Source organism: Paramormyrops kingsleyae, chromosome 6 (assembly GCF_048594095.1).
Source record: "Paramormyrops kingsleyae isolate MSU_618 chromosome 6, PKINGS_0.4, whole genome shotgun sequence".
Classification (NCBI taxonomy): domain Eukaryota; kingdom Metazoa; phylum Chordata; class Actinopteri; order Osteoglossiformes; family Mormyridae; genus Paramormyrops; species Paramormyrops kingsleyae.
In genome coordinates this window covers 17,258,309-17,278,630 of record NC_132802.1, presented here as the reverse complement: position 1 = coordinate 17,278,630, position 20,322 = coordinate 17,258,309, and the positions used below count along the sequence as shown (strand labels likewise).

The 20,322-nt window shown below is 44.8% G+C and overlaps 2 protein-coding genes across 2 annotated transcripts; one reads left to right on the top strand and one right to left on the bottom strand.

Moving 5' to 3' along the window:
* Positions 1 to 1,857: 1,857 nt before the first annotated feature.
* Positions 1,858 to 11,162, top strand: vkorc1l1 (vitamin K epoxide reductase complex, subunit 1-like 1). Its single transcript, XM_023832959.2, has 3 exons — positions 1,858 to 2,373; positions 4,904 to 5,013; positions 8,075 to 11,162. The coding sequence occupies exons 1-3, from the start codon at positions 2,183 to 2,185 to the stop codon at positions 8,299 to 8,301; spliced, it is 528 nt and encodes a 175-aa protein (XP_023688727.1). The 5' UTR covers positions 1,858 to 2,182; the 3' UTR covers positions 8,302 to 11,162.
* Positions 11,163 to 11,379: 217 nt separating this feature from the next.
* gusb (glucuronidase, beta) lies at positions 11,380 to 19,112 on the bottom strand. Its single transcript, XM_023832958.2, has 12 exons — positions 18,828 to 19,112; positions 18,303 to 18,488; positions 17,699 to 17,880; positions 17,340 to 17,482; positions 17,073 to 17,260; positions 16,421 to 16,573; positions 16,087 to 16,265; positions 15,401 to 15,547; positions 14,620 to 14,704; positions 13,382 to 13,558; positions 12,972 to 13,107; positions 11,380 to 12,586 (listed from the first exon to the last, which is right to left on the bottom strand). The coding sequence occupies exons 1-12, from the start codon at positions 19,044 to 19,046 to the stop codon at positions 12,438 to 12,440; spliced, it is 1,944 nt and encodes a 647-aa protein (XP_023688726.2). The 5' UTR covers positions 19,047 to 19,112; the 3' UTR covers positions 11,380 to 12,437.
* Positions 19,113 to 20,322: the final 1,210 nt, after the last annotated feature.

Sequence of the window (20,322 nt, the reverse complement as noted above, 5' to 3'; positions counted from 1 at the left end):
TATTTAAAGTTCGAATCTAGTCTTCTGACAGTCGTCCTAAAATGGCAGCTGGTAAACATATCAGTTTGGTTGAACAGCAACATCAACAATCACATGCATAAGCTGCCTTAAGACTTAAGGCATGCATACAAAACAAGCATCTGATCTTAATTCTGGGTTGATTGTATTACTTCTTTCTCTGTTATTACCTAAAATCCAGTCTTTTAAGAAGAGCAGCTTTTAGTCCTCCTGCGCTTCATCTCGCTGTTGTGGTATTTCTCCGCTATTTTTCGTTCGTGCCCAGCAGGAGAGTGGCGGTTCGTGTTCATTCCTATTTCCCTTTTGGTTCTGCCTTTTCCCCCGGCATGGCAGGGGTACTCGATCAGATTATAATAATCATACTGATCGTAGTGCTCCTCTTCGAAAGAGGTTAACGTCTCGATATCCGAGGCCATTACTTGCTAGAGTCGTGCGGGACGTGTTTATAAACAAACGTTACTGACAACAGGCGTGTACGTCACGTGTGTCTCGCTTCGAAACGCTGCCCTATGATTGGCCTTCCCTGGTGAGCTGTGATTGGCTCCTTACAAGTGCTGTTGAAGGATCCCGTAAATAAACACCCCATAAGGGAAAAACCCACTACCAGATGCTCTGTCATTTGCTTAACTGCAGTTTAGAATTTAAAACTAAGTGCCGTGGTTTTCTGAACGCAATTTGCATGTCTCTGAGCCTGCAGTTTAAACCCAATTGCTTTGTCCCTTTAAAAAAATCAGCTAAAAGCCACCAGAGATCACTCTTTTGTAGTCTATCTTAAACCAGGGGCCTGTATCACGAAGAAGAAGTTCTTGATTATATGACTTATTGGATTTAAGGTAGACAGGGCTAAATGTATGTGAACGAAGACAAAGTTACAAAGCAAAAACATATTCCACAGATTTGCACATCTGGAGTAATGAAATCAATTAGCCAAGACTTCTTGTACAAATCTGGTGCAATCCCCAAACGAGCTTGATGGGTCGAATGGCCTCTCGTTTGTAAATTTCTTATGTTCTAATCTGTTTACCTTCGATAATGTACTGTTATTGTTGTTGTGCTTAAATAATCAGATATAATTATTATTATGTCAATGTTATTGATTTATTTCCAATTCCATTGTTTTGGTTTCCGGATATTTAGTTTTGTGCTGTGTGCATTTTCATTTACCTGCACTACGTTTATTTCTTTGTATGTGTACTGTCTTTGCACTTTGTCTTTTGTGTTTTGAACTATGTATGCATGTTTGTCTGTGCTCTATGTACTTGTTGCTGTATGCACAAGAATTTTCGCCTGGGGTCAATAAAGTTTATCAGAATTTACTCTTTAAAAACTTTTGTATAGTACGATAACCAATTGAGTTCGTAAACATAAGGAGAAAATAATTCAAAATTAAGAACTGTATTTCACGCTTTATGAAATACTTTTAACAGCCGATTTACAAATGATCGAAGTCGTGAAAACAAATGTTTGCGAATAAGCATTCACCAAATTCTGCGAGTATAATTAACAAGTGATTATTTGAAAGCCAAGGGTACATTGCCCCAACCTAATTTCACCAAGTTTCAGTGTTATTGTTTCAGTTTACAAACTTTTGTATTATGAAGGCATTAAGGAAACTCATTAACACTTATGCCCAATCAAAATAAAACATATATGTGTATGCCTGTTATTTTGAATATGAAACAAGAGGTTAGAAATACAACTTATATACTGAATACGCGATTAAATGCAGATCATTAATATGAGGGGGTCCACGTCAAACCTCGCCGAGTCAGGTGTTTTTTGTGGGGGGGGGGGGGGGTATTTGGTTACAAACATCATCCCAGTGGCCTTGTGACGTCACAAACGCTTTCGAAACGTTCCGAACATTCAAACCGGAAGTGACTCGTGACTGATGGATATTAAGAGCACATATTTTTGGTTCTGTTAGAGTTAAGCATCTCACATCGGGCGAGCTTTTAATTTATAACCCGAAATGGAGGTGAGTAAACGCTGGTAAAGGCTCCCGGCCTCGGCGCGCTCCCTGGTGCCGCCGGATCGCTCCCGCTCTCTACACGGAACGGCGGTTTCGTCCCCGGCCTGACACGCCCCCGGCGCGCCGTAAAGTCGCAGCTCCCGGAGCCCCGAGCGCCAGGCGGCGGCCAGAGCTTAGCGAGGCCGATTAAAGATGGCGGCGCCCGTGCTGAGAGTGTCCACCCCGCGGTGGGAGCGGACAGCCCGGCTGCTGGTCTGCCTCCTGGGGGCCCTGCTGTCCCTCTACGCCTTCCATGTGGAGCGGGAGAAGGCGCGGGACCCCGACTACCAGGCCATGTGCGACATGGGCGCTTCTGTCAGCTGCTCCAAGGTGTTCACCTCCAGGTGAGGCCGCCGCCTGTCAGCCGGGCTCCGGGGAAGCAGGGCTAGGGGGGCGGCGTGGAGGCCGCCATGGCACGGCCGCTCCGGAAGGGGTCTGACCTGACGCCGACCAGCGGGCATCTCACGGTGAAGCCCGGGTGGAATGGGGATACGGCCCCCTCGGCTGTCGGCGGCCCTTGCGCGGGGACCCCCGGCGAGCTCGGCTCCGGCCCGGGCGCCGCTTTTCTGCATGTTTGGGTTGGAAACCAGTGGCCGCCTGCGGAGCTGAAGTGGCTCTGTGCGGGTAGCCGAGTGCGGATGTAGTCTGGGGACATCTGAGTAGCGATTTTTAAACGATATATTTCTAATAACACCGCATTTACGGTGGATGAACGTCTCGGTCCCTTTTTATTCATCTCCGGCGGCCGGTGAGTTCGATGCGCTCCGGACGCACCGCGAGACTTTCCAGCTATTTGATTATATATTTATTCGTATACTCCTGTATAGTATGTATATTTTTTCAGATGTGACTATCGCTTTGTCACCGTAAAGGAGAGACTCGCTAGGAAGCTGGAGGCCGGCGGCTGTGTGCACTGGGGCCCGGACACGTCGCTCCTGCCCGCCGCCCCGGCCCGGGGAGATGTGCCGACGGTGCTGCGCGATACTTTGGACCTTTACCTGCGCTATTGATTTGGCGGGTCGCTGTTTTGCGTAATGTTAAACTGAACCGTCATCGGAGGAGATAAGAGGGCCGCGCGAGGGTTTGGAGGTGGTTAGGGTTTATGGGTCTCCTGCTCATGGTGTCCATACGTCTAGCAGAACTAAATTGTGGGTTTGTATGTAGAACAGTGAAGATAAGAACGGGACAGTTTGCTGCGGTGAATCAGCCGTGGCATTCATGGTATGAGAGATTAAAGTAGAAGTCATCGGAAGCAGCTGGGCATCGACAAGCAACCATTGTATAGGCTGTCTTGTGACTGATATTTATTGAGTCACAAATAGAAATACAATTAACCTGATCCACATTTTCAGCACATTCAGGTGTGATTCCTTGTCCCGTCTTAGCTTATGTTGAGTGAGTGGAGGGAATCATGGACACTAAGTAATGTACCCGGTGACTGACTGACTAGCTGTATTTGAAATTAGGATGAAGTTCTTCTGTATGCTGTTCTTAGATAAGTCACACTGATATCCTGTGCCGTGACCATCGATGTGTCGATAAGAAGGAAAATGTGGCTGGCTGTTGATGCCATTTTGTATAAATGAATCATTTAACCTGCTCACGGTTGCTGGGGGACTGGAGCCTATGCCTGGCAGCATAGGGCACGGGGTAGGGCCCACCCTGGACGGGGTGCAAGTCTGACACAGGGCAGGGCCCACCCTGGACGGGATGCCAGTCCGACACAGGGCAGGGCGCACCCTGGATGGGATGCCAGTCCGACACAGGGCAGGGCCCACCCTGGACGGGATGCCAGTCCGACACAGGGCAGGGCCCACCCTGGACGGGATGCCAGTCCGACACAGGGCAGGGCCCACCCTGGACGGGATGCCAGTCCGACACAGGGCAGGGCCCACCCTGGACGGGATGATTTTCTGCATGGATGTACCCTTTGATGCACAATCTCACTCCATGGAGCTGTGAGGTGGCAGTGCTATGCGCTGAGCCACTGTGCTACCTTGAAGTTTTAGACGTCTGTTTGGGAGGTGCTGAGTCATTAGAAAAAGGCACAAAGAATTTATTGGGTGTAGAAGAATGATGGGCCGACGGATGGATATCATTCCTGATTACATAACTTGTTGTGTAATTTTGCCATGAACTAAACAGAATCTGTTTTGAAGTAACTTTTGCCTTTTCCTTGTAGTAATTTACCAGGTGTACTTTTTGAGACTGGAGACTGCATTCTTCCTTGCAGACTGTGCTTAGCCACTGTTTGTGCATTTCAGGAAATCACACGGCAAATAGCTGTTGAACCGGCCCCAATGCTTTTCCATCTGGTTAACAATATTTGTAAATCTTCTGGTGCCTACAGACATTTCAGTATGTACAAAGAAAGGAAAGGTTGCCGTGTTTGCATGCCACATTGGAGTTTTTAATCTAAGTTTGAGCCAGCCAACTTTGGTATGAGTGGCTGGCTTCCTAACATATTTTAATGAACCCTTTTTCTGACAATGACTAAATCTCATGAGTGTTATTAATAGGCTTTCTGTTGCCTTAAAATTGAGTCATTTGAGACCATATGGGAACAGACACCCTTTTTCTTTCCTTGTGTTGCTTTAAATTTGTGGCCGTACTTAGTAGGATATAGATTTTCCATTTGCCTTCCAATGAGTCCTTTGCTGTGTGTAGATGTATGATACCTGAATCTTCCCGCACACATGCAGCCTGACCTTGTACTGGCTATAGCCTTTTAAAGCTTTGTCATCTTTATATGATGACTGGCTCAGAGACTTGCTGTAACATTTGGTAACAAATTCAGAAAAGAAACCATAAAGCAGTGGGATGTGAGCAGCTATGCTCAAACATCTCCCTAAACCTTCTACTGTTTCTTTGTAGGTGGGGTCAAGGATTTGGCCTGTTGGGGTCCATTTTCGGCACAAACAGTGTGCTGAACCAGCCAAACAGTGTCTACGGGCTTTTCTTTTATGGATTGCAGCTGTTACTAGGTAAGTGTGATTTATTGGAAGTTCACAAGCCAGTAGTGTCGCTCAAAACGGAAGAGAAACAAATTCACCCAGAAGAGCTTCTGTTTTTTTTTTCCCCCCAACGTAAATCACATCAGCTGGTTTCAGCCGGCAGTTGTTTTTTTTAATGGGCCATGATCACGTCTGCAGAGCAGGTGTGTTGGAATTGCTGAAATGCTCAAGGGAACCTCCTATCACGATGCATAGTTATTGCAGGAGGGGAGATGAAGCACGCAGGACTGCAGGGGGCAGCGGCCCCTGTCCTGAATGGCACCAATGAGGGTTGGGCTCCAATTGGTGCTTGACAAGACCCTCAAACACCGTGTGCCATTGTTGGTGTGATCACAATGGTGTTAAACTTTAAATTCCCAAGTTCGTCAAGCCATGTACTGAAGGAGTAGTGAGCCACACCAGTGGATAATCTGTGAAAAGTGTGTGCGTGTGTGTATGTGTGTGTGGGTGTGGTGGGGGGGGGGGGGGCTAGTGTGACATCATCCTGGTGGCACGTTATTAATTATACTTACCGTTAACCTCCCTTCTGGGAGAACTGTTTTCCCCCTGTGATTCATCTGGCGTGGATTGAGAGTTCACCCTTAATAATAAATGCTGTACACATTTTAGCTGTATGTTCCGCACTGTCCCTTGGTTTAGCGTCCAATAGATAAACCATTCACATTAGGGGCAGGAATAGTACAACCTACAATAATGCCAAACCATATGCTACTTTTCATTACGGGTCATTTACAAAATTTAAAATCAAATGTCTTTTTTTTCTGGAATGGTACAAGTCCACGGAAATGACTGTTACCTGGCGTTTCCTTACTGTGTAGTGTGGTGGGTCCAGCCTGCCAAGGGAGTCGCTACCTGTTGAAAGAGCCCAGTTTATTTTCCAGCCCTTGTTGTTCAGTTGCTAATGCTCATGGAGGATAATTTGCCCTTTGTCCTCTTGCTGCTGTTGGTCTTTATTTATAGACCGAAATTCTGATGTACACTGTCATCCTAGAATCGATTGGTAAGGCTCAGCACTGGGTATATGTCTCTCAGTACTGTTCAAGGAGCTTTTCAATGAACTTTTAAGGTGTGGTGTCTTTTTTTTTTTTTTTTTTTGTCTGTCGGCATGGTAAATGTGACACGCTCGATCATAACTTGAACAACTTGTTCACAGTTCATGAATCCTGTCATGCGATAGTGTTGAAATCCTCTTCCACAATTATAGACTGGTTTTGAATCGTCGTTACTAGATTTTCCTGTCACCAGTGACCAGCCTGGTGATGTCCTCTCAGAAGTGCAAACCCCTAGACCTCAGATGTACATGTTGTTGTTTTTAAGGGGATTTAGACACTTCTTAGGTGTGTAGAATGGTTTCCTTCATGACAACCAATCAGATTTGTTGGGGCAAATATATAGTTCTCTATTGGCGCTTTTCCACTGCCTTAAGATCCGACCCATACCACAAAGATGGTTCTCCATTGTAAGCTGTAAATTGTGAGGCATACCCAACCTGTATATGCTGTCACATGGCCTTGCTTAATAGCAGGGTCGAAAGCAGAACTAGCCCATACTGTGCTGGTTGTGTCACTGACATCGACTGGTCGAAATGCACGGAGATACTGGTAGTTGTTGTCAATATGCGTGGATTATCTGAAAGAAAAAAGGGCATATTCTATATATAATTGCAGATTGCGACGTATTCATGCGTTACCGATAACTCGGAACTTGAAAATGTCCAACCTCCTGCTTAAAGTACTATAGAACAGCAGAATGAAATGGATTCGTAATGCCAATTTACACAAGCTAATGCTAATTCCACTAGCATTCGATCCTAGCACAACACGGCCATTCTCCCGTGCTAACAGAAATTAGCATGAGAACAGTAAATAAGCGCATCTTCGGTTTCACATCACTGTCACTCTCCAATCCCAGCAAAGCCTTTTTATTAAGCAAACGCATCTGCAGTGGAAAATGTAGTGAACTAGAACCACATTGTAACTAGTGTCTCTTTGTGGTACAAATCAGGTGCAGCCTGGTTCCTATATGCTAGTGGAAAAACTGCAATATGTGCCCAGAAAATGGAGTGCAGGTCCTCCAGTGCCCAAAAGATTTTGTCAACCAAAGAGATGAAATGTTTTAGCACATGCTCATCACTGAGCAGGTCATCACTTTAGTAACTCAGAATTACTCTCTTCATACTCTGAATACACTTCCGCGTCCGCTGGTAAAAGTAAAGTTAGTCTCTCTCTCTCTCTCTCTCCCTCCCTCCGCCAATTTCAGTATGAATTGCTGTGTACAAATGGAGGTTTGAAGGTCTGCACTACACCTCAAAGACCATTGGTCCCCTGTGTCACAGCTCTAGCCAAACACCCTGAAAGGTCATACTTCTCCCTTTTGCATAGAGTAAAGTCATGAAATTCATGCATGCCATCCCCGAAAGAGAGCTGTTGCGTACATGGAAAATAGCCTGTGGTGGCCGTCACCGTCTGTGGTGACGTTTGGGTCCAACGTGCAGAGGTCACACGAGACCTATAGGATAGGCTTCTCATGTTCTCACTTGCGTTTGTAGTGTATGTGATAGATACACTTATTGCCCCTAAAAAAAAAAAACAGGAAAGAGCCGTGATATGGGGCACCGAAGCTGTTTTAGGACATTCAAATATTGCAAACTCTTGAATCTGGTAAAAAGTTCTTGGCCCTTCGTGGTCTTCATATCGGCCCTTCGTGGTCTTCATTCCATAGGGTCGCTTTAGTATGACCGGTAAGATTTATCAGTACTCTTCTGTGTATGAAATTTTTGCTGCCCAGGGTCCATGTGCTCCAGGGTTCTGATAAAGAATCAGTCCAAACTCGGATGGTTCGTGGTCTTTAGTTTTATTAGTGTAGCTGCCCAGGGTGAACCACTAATAGGTCCAATCTTGGATAACTTACATTGCTATTTTATTTCTTATGATCAAGTTGCATGGCAAAGGAATTGATGGTATTAATCACAGAGAAGGCACAGTGTTTTAAAAGCCTTTCTAATGGTCTCTTCTGTGTGTGTGTCTTGCAGGGATGACTGTCAGCGCAGTGGCTGCCCTGATCTTAATGACCACATCCATCGCATCCGTTTTGGGCTCCCTGTATCTAGCCTACATTCTCTATTTCGTCTTGAAGGACTTATGCCTCATCTGCATCACCACATATCTTCTGAACATCATCCTGTTCGTCCTCAACTATAAGCGACTGGTTTACTTGAACGAGGCTTGGAAGCAGCAACTTCAAACCAAGAGGGACTAAATCAGGAAAAAAAAAACAACAAAGACGTGACCTCTGAACTTCTGACTCACCACCAGGAGATCTTGCTTCCAAACAATTTCTTTTGCAGTTCAAACACTTATTTTGTGGGACAGAGATCACATGTCACATAAAAGGAAGGATGTAAGGAAGATTGACATTCTTGTCTTTCTTTTTTTGCCCCCACATGACTATTTTGTAAGGGATGGGGTTTGGAGAACATGAAGGACCAAGCGCTGGTGGAATGCTCCAGTAGTGACTGTGGAGGACGCAAGTGGATTTAGCAGTACATAAATGGATAGGGCGAATAATCATTTAGGCCTAAACTTGTAGGGAGAGAATCGTGGCGATAAGTAAATGCATGATCAATTTGTTTTATAGTCTAGATACGGTTTCCTGACAAATGGTAGTGACTAATTGCACCTCCAGATACCTTGAGTTTATGGATTTGAAGAGGACCACTGAGGCACAATCACTTCTCAGAATGGCTGCTGAAGGCAGTTCCAGGCTAGCTTGTCTTCATTTTGACCAAAATCTAAAAAGTCGCCATCTGGTAGGATAATGATTGCACTACCAAATTTGTGTGTGTGTATGTGTGTGTGTCATATTCCGCCATCCAGGTTAGGAATGAAGCACGCTGTCCTCTGTTGTATGGAAGAGTGAAGTTCTCTTGCCATTTTTGAAATCCCACAGGGGCCACGGCTCAAAGGGACTTGGGGCGTTTCATCCGCCATCTATCTTCAGAGTCGGATTTGGCCGAGGTACAACTCCTGAATCTGGACGTCACGCTCATCACAGAATCGTGTGCCTATGACGATTATTCCTCTTGCGGGGTTTATATTCTGAGATCTGTTTTTTTTTTTTTTTTTTTTTTTTTTAAATCGCTTATCTCTGAGGATATAAATGCTTTTAAAAACCTTGCAAACTCCTCAGTGAGGTCTGTGATGGATCTACAGAACCATTCAGATCGTGGGGAGTCAAGCAGGCCCAAGGTGGGGTCCCTTTGTTGCAGTGATGGTGATGTCCCAGTGTTTGTGTGTGTGCACCAACCGCAATACAGAAATCCTCTGTGTAGCCTGATGACCGTTCTGCGTTTTATTAAAGATTCCACTGAAGTTCTTTGTTAAAGCAGAGCTCTTCCAGAGGAGCAGAGTCAGTCCACAGCTGTTGGCGCTGCCTACCCATAGAAACCCAGGCTGATATGATCGTCTGTAAATGTATATTTTTGCACAAAATGTGCATACAAAAAAAGTTCAGAAATCATATTGGCTGGAGGGCAACGCTGTGGTCTCTATGTTCTCTCATTGGCTGAAAGGCATTCCTGTGGTGTCAGTGTGTACTCTCATTGGCTGAGGGCATCTCCGTGGTGTCTGTGTACTCGTCTGTGTTCATCATCCCCGGGCTCCGTCCATATGTGTGTGTTGTTGAAATGTACAGTACTTCACTGATACTGTCAGAATAAATGTTCAACAAAGGTTATTCTGGATTCTAATCTGGTTCTTTTAAGAAGCATCAAATTTGACGGATTTTATGCTAATAGTACTAAGATAATGGTGCTTAAATACATCCTTTTTTTTTTTTTAACTTCCATCAATACATACGTTTCTAATATTTCCTGTTCTGTGTGTCTTCCTAAGTGAATTGCATACACGGTCAGTGCAGCTTAGATGTAAATCCATCTAAACTGTGGTGTAATGTATTACAAGTTGAAACCCATAATCGTCACTTAAATAGGTGATAGTAACCTTAATGAAAGGGGTCAAGCATTTGACACAGAGTTGAATACCTGGAAAATGCCAAAAAAATTAAATCTAATCAAAATTTATGCTTGGAGGTGAATTGGGTGGAAACAGCCAATGGAATAAATAAGAGTTCTGGTGTTTATCTGCAGTTATTTGTAGTTGTGTCAGAAAGGTGGACATGCCTCATCCGTGTTGTCTAACATGCTGTTGGGTAACGTTTACATCTTTTAGAAGTCATCACTGTGCTGTCATGTAATTTTAATTTTTGGACATACACTGTAAAGTACTTGCTTATGTGCACTGTTGTACTGTGATACTTGCAGATGATGAGCTTCACATGGGTTGTTTTCTGGGAGATAATTTATTATTATTTTTTTTATTATTGGACAGTTGTCAGCTTTGTTCATTTTCCACCAGATAGAAGCTTCCAGAGTGAAGTCCAGTGGTTTTGGAGCCTACTAACATGTAACAGGAAGTTTAAAATGGTATAAAGAACAGTTTTAATGTATGTGCTAATGTGTCGGCAACAGTGGATTGTCTTGGAATGCTGATCAGTCCAAAGAGTGCCTTCTCATGAGTGTTAAACAGGCACTTCTGTCAGCTTCGTTTGGAAATATACCGATTGTCACAAATCCTCCACACGTTATTCGCCGTAACGGGCATTTTGGGGGAAAGGATTGCCCACTAAAACCTTGTTTTGTAGTAAGGTTGTTCCTTAAAACTCTATTTTTTTTTAATCTCACATTTTTGTCTGTTAGGATTATGGGTGCTTTGTCTCTGTCTGTCTAGTGAAGCTGTTATTTCTCTCCTCATGTTGTACACAGGGGCAAAATACCATCACTGAGCACTTGAACTATATGAGCTTAACACCAGGTGTTTTTAGTAGATGATTAAATGAATCAGGGTGGGGGTCAGGGGGAGGGGGCGGTTGCTGGTGTATTTGCCAAATATCTGTTGTTTAAATGCTGTCTTTTCTTACATAAAGTGTTAATGGTGGCTTGGAGGACGGAGCCCCGGAATGATGTAAGATCCACTATTTGACGGCGTAGTCACCGTGATGCTTGGATCCTTGTTGTTGTTGTGTGGAAATCGTCAAACATTAAAACATTCCCTCTGAAGTGACTCTTCCCTTCTACACGTCCCGTGTCCTATTTACCTGACCTCAAATGGGAGCTTTCACATAAATCCATTTGCTCTATTAGGCGATGGGTAAGAGGTCTTAAGCATATAAAAAAATTGAGAAGATAGTGTGGAACTGACAGACGGCACTAATATTAATACAGGATTTAGGTCAAAGATCATAAGCTAACAAATTATTCACATTCTGTGATTCACAGGGTATTTTGTAAATTTGATGACAAAATTATTTTTATTTGCACAACACAAATCACTTTTTTTTCTCTCAAAATCACCCACTTTGAAATGTAGCAGATGTTGCATATATGCATTTGGAGTAAGGTGACAGTCTGCAGCAGGGCACTGGGCCAGCGCTCTGGCCTGCTTCAGCGATTTCACGACATTTATCCGACATGATTTTAAAAACTTGAGTGCACTTCCAAATTTCTCACAGAAGTTGTTAAATGTAACATGGGTAATGAAAATGTCAAACATGTAGAGTTTAAACTTTAAAGCATACGGTGCTGTTTATGAAGGAGAGTTAACTGAAAACGTTTTTTTTTTTCTTAAAATCATGTGCATGTGTGCGTGTGTATGGCAATTGCGTCATGCTTGTGTTCCGGCCACGGTTGGCGATAACGCTAGATGGGTACCGTGTCCACCTCTTCAAGCGTGCCTGGGCGTGGTCTGCGTCCAGAGAGAGCACACTAGTCATACGAACTGGACTCCGGGGGGGGGGAACCTGCTCAGGCACAGTACAGATCGCCTAGTGTGAATACACCATAAAATGCTCACAGTTTTACATGCCAAGGCCAAGACAGGCCTGGCCTTCGAATGTTTTCAGCAATAGTTTAACTTGCTTGAGTTCCAAGAGAAAACAAAGCGGAGGCCTTGACACGAGAAGGCTACCTCCATCTCTGTGGTACGATGGATTAGTTAAATGTTGACTTTAGACACATTCCAACATGTATACACATAGAAATCTGTTTTTAAAAATAAAAAGCCCATGTTGTCCCTGAGATCCTTAAATCACTTAATTGTCCATCATAAAAAAATTTAGCTCCACAGTAATAAGTCCGTGGGGGTCCCTGTTCATTTGCCCAATGGGGCACTCATGATGGGGGGGGTTATATCTGTATTCGTAAGAATTGCCATACGCATTCCCATTTTTAAGTGTAGTAGGTTGGTTCCCTATTCGAAGAGAAGTGACTAATTAACTGGTAGAAATTGTCCTCCAGCATGTCTGGGTCAGAGAAGGCACTGGTGGGGTGACTGATGACCTCAGTGGCAGGGGTATCTGGTCCAGGGTGGGAGGACCCCTGTCTCATTGGCCAACCTCCAGTAACGCTCCTTCAGCAAAAACGCCCCTGCTTTGGGCTGCCGCTGGCGACTGAAGATGCCCTTCTTGTTGCCAACCACACGGGTGATAGCTGAGGATATAAAACGAAACAAAAACAACACGACACACCACCATTAGTCAGCAAACAGGACTGGTCAGAGAGCCGTAACGGAGCCATCTGGAATGCCGTTAATTCAGCCGGCATGACTGGCAGTGAGCCAATGCCCTGCAGGGAAGCTGCAGTGTCAGGCATGAGAGACCGTTTTCAATAGCCTGCGAGTTCAGCTTTCAGGTCATGGATGTCATGGAGTACAAGCACATTAAACGGCTGCAGAAGCAGGTCAGACACCAGCCTGGAAGGGCTGGAAGGGCCGTGATGACTCTCGCCGAGTCGGCAAACCGCAGGCGAGCACCAGCAGCCCAGACAAACACGCAGGTACAGCCAGCCATGCCAGCCATGCCCACCGGCCACTTACACTGCGCCGTCATAAAATCTGCAAAGTTCCAGATCAACTCTCCGACGACGTAACCCTTCCGCTTCTCGTCAAACACTTGGTGGTAGTTTTGCAGGACTGTCTTCTGGTACTCCTCTGTGAACATCATGGGGGGGTCCTGGGTGGGGGTGGGTGAATCATTTGCTTGTATATAAAGAAGTCAGTTTATTTTCAGTTAACAGAAGAGTGTGGCCAGAATGTAACAGGCTGTACTTTAGGACTTTAAGGTATGGATGCGTTATGAGTAATTACATAACTGTTATGGTGCTCAGACTTTATGTTGTTGTAGGTGCTGTGTTGGATCCATGGTGTCAGAGGGTGTAGATTCTAGCAGAGAAGGTATCTAAGGATCCTTCCAAAACAGGAAGTGCTGTCTTATGCCGAGCACTCACTGCATGCAGGCCTGGAACGGCATCCGCGCCATACTCGCTCTGGATGATGGGCTTCTCGTACTTCCTGTACCAGTTCTCAAACTGGCTTCTGAGCTGGATGGGAATCACCTCCAAGTGTCCCGGGTCGTGGTACCAGGAGAAGTAACTGTTCACACAGATGACATCCACATATGGAGCCTGCAGGGGAAGGCAGAACGGAAACACCACAGCTATACCCCCATACAGCAGCTATATACCACACCGTATATATATATACTGTATACACACACACACACACACACACACACACACACAGCTACACGCTTCATACAGCAGCTACACTATATTGACAAAAGTATTAGGACACCCCTCCTAATCATTTGCGAAAGAATGGGTCGCTCTTAGCAGCTCAGTGAATTCAAGTGTGGTACCGTGATAGGATGCCAACTGTACAATAAGTTCATTCATGAAACTTCCTTGCTACTAACTATTCCATGGTCAGCTGTTAGTGATATTATAACAAAGTGGAAGCAATTGGGAAATACAACAACTCAGCCATGAAGTGTTAGGCCATGTAAAATCACAGAGCGGGGACAACGCATGCTGAGGCGCACAGTGTGCAGAAGTCGCCAACTGTCTGCACAGTCAATAGCTACAGACCTCCAAACTTCATGTGGCCTTCAGATTAGCTCAGGAACCGTGCATATAGAACTTCATGGAATAGGGTTCCATGGGCGAGCAGCGGCATCCAAGCTTTACATCATCAAGTGCAATGCAAAGCGTCGGATGCAGTGGTGTAAAGCACACTGCCACTGGACTCTGGAGCAGTGGAGACATGGATGCCGTGGCGGTGATGAATCACGCTTCTCTGTCTGGCAATCTGATGGCCAAGTCTGGGTTTGGCAGTTGCCAGGAGAACAGTACTTGCCTGACTGCATTGTGTCAAGTGTAAAGTTTGGCGGAGGGGGGATTATGGTGTGGGGTTGTTTTTGGTTCCAGTGAAAGGAACTGTTAATGCTGCAGCATTCAAAGCCATTTTGGACAAACAACACACAGCTATATGCTTCATACAGCTGCTATATGTCACACTGTAATAATGGGCGATAGGCCAGTACACTGTCATGAACACAAAGGCTAGTCTAGTAATGGACAGTTTCTTTCCCCACGGGCCTCTGAGGGTGGATCTCAAAGGCTGATTGACAAGCAGCCATTAGTGTTTCCCCTGGGTACCATACCAGCCTGCCCCTCCCCCCACTCACCCCCTTGTCCCTCTCAAAGTTGCTGTTCGAGACGAAGGTGACGGGTCGCACGGGGTCCAGAGCTTTGGTGTGCGAGATCAGCGTCCTGCAAGCAACGGAGGCAGTGAGTGAGCAGAGCTGGGCCAACAGGACGCCGATGTCACATGGGGGGGGGGTCCCTGTGTCACCACCGGCATTTGGGCACAAGCCACCTGCACAGGGCTCCCCCCCCCCCCCAGAAAAATGTGACCATGAATGTATAAGCATGTAATTTTTTTAAATGCATTAATTATTAATAGTAATACGTAATTTTGAATTGAAATGTTAACTTTGAAAGATGGTTAGTATGATTACTACTTCTATAGAGGGCTTCTCTACAGCACATCTCATCTGTCTTACGAGAGGTCGGGTGAGAAAAGGTCACCTTCTCATTGAATCTCAATGTACACGGAGCTCGGCAGTGTACAGTGTCTGTACCCTGCAGTGTCTGTACCCTGCAGTGGCTTACACGTTGTCTGCGAGTTTCTGCGATCTTTCAGCAAGCTCCCAAAATATTCCTGTTTAATTGTTCACAGCAAATAACTGAAACCACAGATGTCAAATTTGCAAATGTGAAGGGGTTACTGTATGTTCTTCAGACACACTGCACAAGACAGAACTGCATGCTTGCATGTCCTTCCTTTGTATAACAGCCTGTTTTGCAAAAGCTGTTGTAAGTCCCCTACATCACACGCAGCTGTTTCAAAGCATTATTTCACATTAAAGGCAGTATTAAACCATCTTAAATCACATGCTTCCTTACTTGAAATAGTAGCTGGCTGGGGACAGTTCAGCAGCTGGTTCATTGGCCACAGACCACATGACCACGGAGGCGTGGTTTTTGTCTCTCCTCACCAGTTCCTCCATCACCACTAGATGGTGGGCAAGAGAAGCGTTTCCAAAGCTGCGTCTGAAATTTAGACAGATACACTTAAGGTACACATCATTCATGTGCTACAAAATAAAATGAACAGCTGATTATGGCTTTTACAGCAGGTCTCTAGTGGGTCTTTGTGACCCAGACAAGGTCGGCTCACAAGTAGGGTTGCACCGATACCAGTTTTTTCAGACTGAGTACAAGTACTTACATTTGTGTACTTGCCAATATGAGTGCTTAAGGCAGTATTTATACCAAAAAACAACCTAATCTGGCATAAGCAGTCCAATACGCAATCAGGTATAATTAGACTAATAAGGCTGACAAATCTCTCACTAGATACCAAAATCTGATTGGGCAGCAAAAAAAAAAAAAAAAAAAAAGACAAAACTCAGCAGCATTGAGTTATAAGTAATATTGCAATTAAGTGGTGTCGGTTCTTGGTATCAGAAGTTTTAAGAGTATGACCCAATGCCGATATCAGTATCAGTGCATCTCTACTCACAAGACAAGTCTCAAGACAGGCACAGACATCGGGCCAACCCCACTAACAGAATGAGACGGGGCCTCACATATCTTTGATGCCCACACCAGGACACTCGTCTATGACCACGATGCCGTGGCGGTCACACATCTGCAGGACCTCCTCGGCGTATGGGTAGTGGCTTGTCCGGAAGGAGTTAGCGCCCAGCCATTTGAGGAGGTTGAAATCCTTCACCAGCAAGGGCCAGTCCAGACCCTTCCCTCGTATCTGGCCACACGACATGCCAATTAGCAATAGCATTTCAAATATGGTACAAAACCAGAACATTACGGAAAACGATCGATGCAACTCGTAGAAATGTACTGAACCAAAATGCAGTGTGTGACCTCATTTCAGTCAGGCTGCCCCCTGCTGGAACTTACATCAGCGTCCTCATGCTTATTCACTCCGTGGAAGTAGAAGGGCTTGTTGTTGATGAGGAACTGGCTCTTGGTCACCTGAACTGTGCGGACGCCGACAGGCAGGGAGTAGAAGTCCTCATACAGTGAGTCATGGCCCTCTGCCTTCATGTGCACCTGCAACAGAGAAATTCCCCCATTAACTCCAGCTGTCTGTGCCATTCATCTTCCTTAATTGCTTATCCATTCCAGCAGCACAGTGAACCTTGCTGTTATCCCAGAAAGCACAGAGCACAAGGCAGGGGACACCCTGGATGGGACTCCAGTGCAGCACTGGTAATAATCTTCACTTTGATTGGAAATACTTCTTTGTAATAGGGACACATGCAGGTGTTTGGGTCTGTAGATACTCTGCATTCATACTCTGTGGACTAAATAGAGGGGCAGTTAGCATAACCGCATGTCGCTGGACTGTGGGAGGCAACCAGAGCACCCAAAGGAAATAATTAATATTTATTACAGTAATAATAGCAGGACTGAACAGCAGTGGCGGGGGTGGCTATGGGTCCTGCTCAGGGCCAGTTTCATCCACAGGTGACACATTACTAATTTGATACTGTCACATGATACACAGTTCCTCGGGGATACCTGGTGCAAAAAACAGGGGCATTCATACCTCCAGGGAGTACTGATACCCGGGGTTTTCATGCATCAGATAGGGCCACCAGAGGTTGACGTCCAGCACTTTGATGGTCCCTGATACTCCAGTGGAATTGGCCACACAGCGGCCCTCCTTGTCTGCCAGCATTACAGTTACTTTTGGGTTTGGACTCCCAAGGATGGAGATCTGGTAGTCTATAATCCCTGTAACATTACAAAAGAAACACTGAGCCCAAGTAAGGTCACAAGATCTCTGCTACCATACACAGCCACACATACTCACCGATATTGTCAGCAAAGCTGGTCTGCACTGTGATGTCATCGATGTGTGCCTTCGGAGTCGTGTACAGCAACACGGGGCGGTGTATCCCAGCATAGTTAAAGAAATCAAAGTTTGTGTTCTGCACAAAATATCCCATTGGATACCTGTTCATTGGGATATTAATAGATGAATTACTGAAAATGCAATTTATGAGCATGCCATGAGCGCTGCCTAATCAGCCAATCAGAATGTCAGGAATTACAGCAGCGCTGCATGTAAGAGGCTAAATTCTAATCTCTACGACGAGGCAGAGCAAAGCCGCCCAGCACTCAGATAATGAGGCGTCCCTTCAGAAGCACGGCGGACTGGAGGGTTCTTACCTCTCAGGGTCGCTCATGTACTGGATGGTGCCGGGCGGTAATGTCTGCAGTGTCAGAGTGTTGTTCACGGCGATGGTGATCCTGCAGGACACGGCCGGGTCCTTCCGGAGCACGTCACTGATGTCCGCTTCAAAGGGAAGATGACCGCCCTCATGCTCCATCACTTTAGCTCCGTTTACCCACTGTCAGATACGAAGGAAAGCTGATTAAAAAGAAATGCTTTCCAAAAAATGTAATATGGGTGTTGTGTGGCTAAGCAGGTGATGACTTGTGATCAGAAGGTTGTTGGTTTGAATCCAGGGACCGTTTGACTGATGCTGATGTTATTAGCCTCTTCTGCAAATTTCTTTGTGCAAAAAAATGTGCAATGACAATAAAGACATTCTATTCTATTCTTTCCATCTATAGCATTCAAAGTTAACGTCAAAGTCAACTTTATTGTCATTGTGCATGTACACAAGGAAATGAAATAGTATGCTCTCTTGTGCGAGCATCACAAATAATTTGACAATTTCCTTAAACTATGACTTAATTTGGGTAGCAGGAATTCAGAATGATGGTGTATAAAAGGTATCTTGATATACAAAGACTGCAGGATACTCACAACCACAGAGTAGTAGTGCACACTGCCCAACCTCAGCACGACCCTCAGCCCCTCATCAGACAGCCAGCGCCTGGGGACCCACAGCTCCCGCTCATACCACACCCACCCGATGAAGTCCCTCAGCTGAGCATCCTGGGTAATGTCATTAAAGCTGGCAGGCACGGGCATATCGATCACAGGACCTGTCTGCACACGACACACACCGGAAACGGGGGGTGGGGAAGGGCATTGCATATTCCAAGCTCTCCCGGCACAGAGCTAATAACTTCCATTATAACCAAATGATCATGTAATAGTGATGTCTTAAGTTAAGTTTTGTATAAACTCCTATGTTTTCTAAGGTAACAAGTAACTTATTCAATATTGCCTCAACAGGTTGCAAAAAACTGTAACTTTTTCCAATAATCATTACAGTAATGCACTTAAATTAGCATTTTATCCAAACGCTATCTAAACCCTCTATAGCCTAATGCAAACCCGGAAGCCAACGCGTTTCATCACAGTGACATTTTTCTATTTCCTTACCTGTGACAAAGGGCTCTTGAACCATGCCTGTTTAAAGCCAATGTCTCTGCTGGGAGAAAAATCAGCCCTGAAGCTCCATAACCCATTCAGCTCCTTAATCTCCCGCGACGGCGTTTCCCTAGGGTAGAGCATCCCGCCGCTTAGCGCGCGACAAACACCCCATACTGCATTAATAAAAGCCAAACGCAGAAGGAGCCCTTTTCTGCATTGAGCCACCATTGCAACACCATCCGTTAAAGTTGAAGCAGATGTCTTGTAGTCACGTCACATGACTGGGCTGATCACGTGGTCAGCGGCAGCGCTGGTCACATGGTTGACAGAAGCACCGGTCACGTGAACGAGGGGTTGCAAAAAGTCGATCTGCGCGGCATTTTAAAAAAGCGAGGGATTAAATGTCAGCCGGAACTATGTTCGGGAATAAACGACGAATTAAAACTGTCCCAACAGCAAAAATCCTTCTTAGAGCCTGTTGGTGAATCATTAGACCTAAAATGTTTCACTGCCGTGTGTTTTGTTTCCTATCCTAGCGGTGTCTTCCCGTAAAAAACGCAATGCGTTTGCGCTGCTAGTGTCTGAACAACAGGGGGCGACAAACACCAACTTAAATCTTTACCTTCGTATTTAATCAGAATCGCATTTATGCGTTACACTTGCGAATGCATTGACCTAAAGAATTAATAACTTGTTTATAAATTTAGGTACATTTATAATGAGTTGTTTTAGAAAGTAAAAAAATCATTTTTTAGAAACTAATACATATATTACATGACTGGTGATTTTGATGTTAGGGATGCATTATATATGTAGTATTAGCACTTGACAGTCAGATATTCTGAAATTTCATGTTTCCTATGGCAATACAGATTTACAACTAAATTAATGGATTTTTCTGTACTCTGCCGGAAGTCTTGTTGTTTTACCGTGAGTCAAGTAGCACTAGACTTCCAGTCCACTTAAGCGAAAATGAACTGCAATATAAGACATTAGTATCTCTTCTCCTTTTAGAAGACAGACATATTTTCCGTGTCTTCTTGAGGATACCCAGCACGCTTTATGTAACTTCAGTGCGTCATACAAGACGCTTACTTCACTATCAGTAATTCTTAAGTATATTAATTATGTATCAAAGGTACGTAAGAGTTGGCACAACACATTGTTCAGGTTCAGTTGCTTTTATTTAGAAGATCTAATTAAAACTTGTTCTGTGTTTTAGCCACACAATTCATGACCACCTACTGTAAGATTACAATATTTCAAAATGTAGTCTATGCTTTGGAGTTCCAATATAAACATTGATGTTACAATGTTAAAAATGCATGTTCTTTGTCATTGGAGATTAGGTATGACTTCATCTGCCCAGGAGTGCTGAGAGGAAAGTTTGTTAAAGCAGCATCTGTAAAGCTGTAGAGCGTGGTGGATTTTAATGAGCGCCTAAGCTAGATTTTCATCACTGAGGGGAAGATTGGGACTTTTAAAGCGGACTTTCTCTCTGTTT

Bases quoted from the DNA above. Each gene is read 5' to 3' on its own strand.
- vkorc1l1 (XM_023832959.2), top strand. From the start codon at position 2,183: ATGGCGGCGCCCGTGCTGAGAGTGTCCACCCCGCGGTGGGAGCGGACA. The intron at 2,374-4,903 runs GTGAGGCCGCCG...GTTTCTTTGTAG, and splicing joins TCCAAGGTGTTCACCTCCAG to GTGGGGTCAAGGATTTGGCC. The intron at 5,014-8,074 runs GTAAGTGTGATT...TGTGTCTTGCAG, and splicing joins TGGATTGCAGCTGTTACTAG to GGATGACTGTCAGCGCAGTG.
- gusb (XM_023832958.2), bottom strand. From the start codon at position 19,046: ATGGTGGCTCAATGCAGAAAAGGGCTCCTTCTGCGTTTGGCTTTTATT. The intron at 17,881-18,302 runs GTGAGTATCCTG...CGTATCTGACAG, and splicing joins TGCACTACTACTCTGTGGTT to TGGGTAAACGGAGCTAAAGT. The intron at 16,574-17,072 runs GTATGAATGCCC...TCTCTGTTGCAG, and splicing joins GGTATCAGTACTCCCTGGAG to GTGCACATGAAGGCAGAGGG.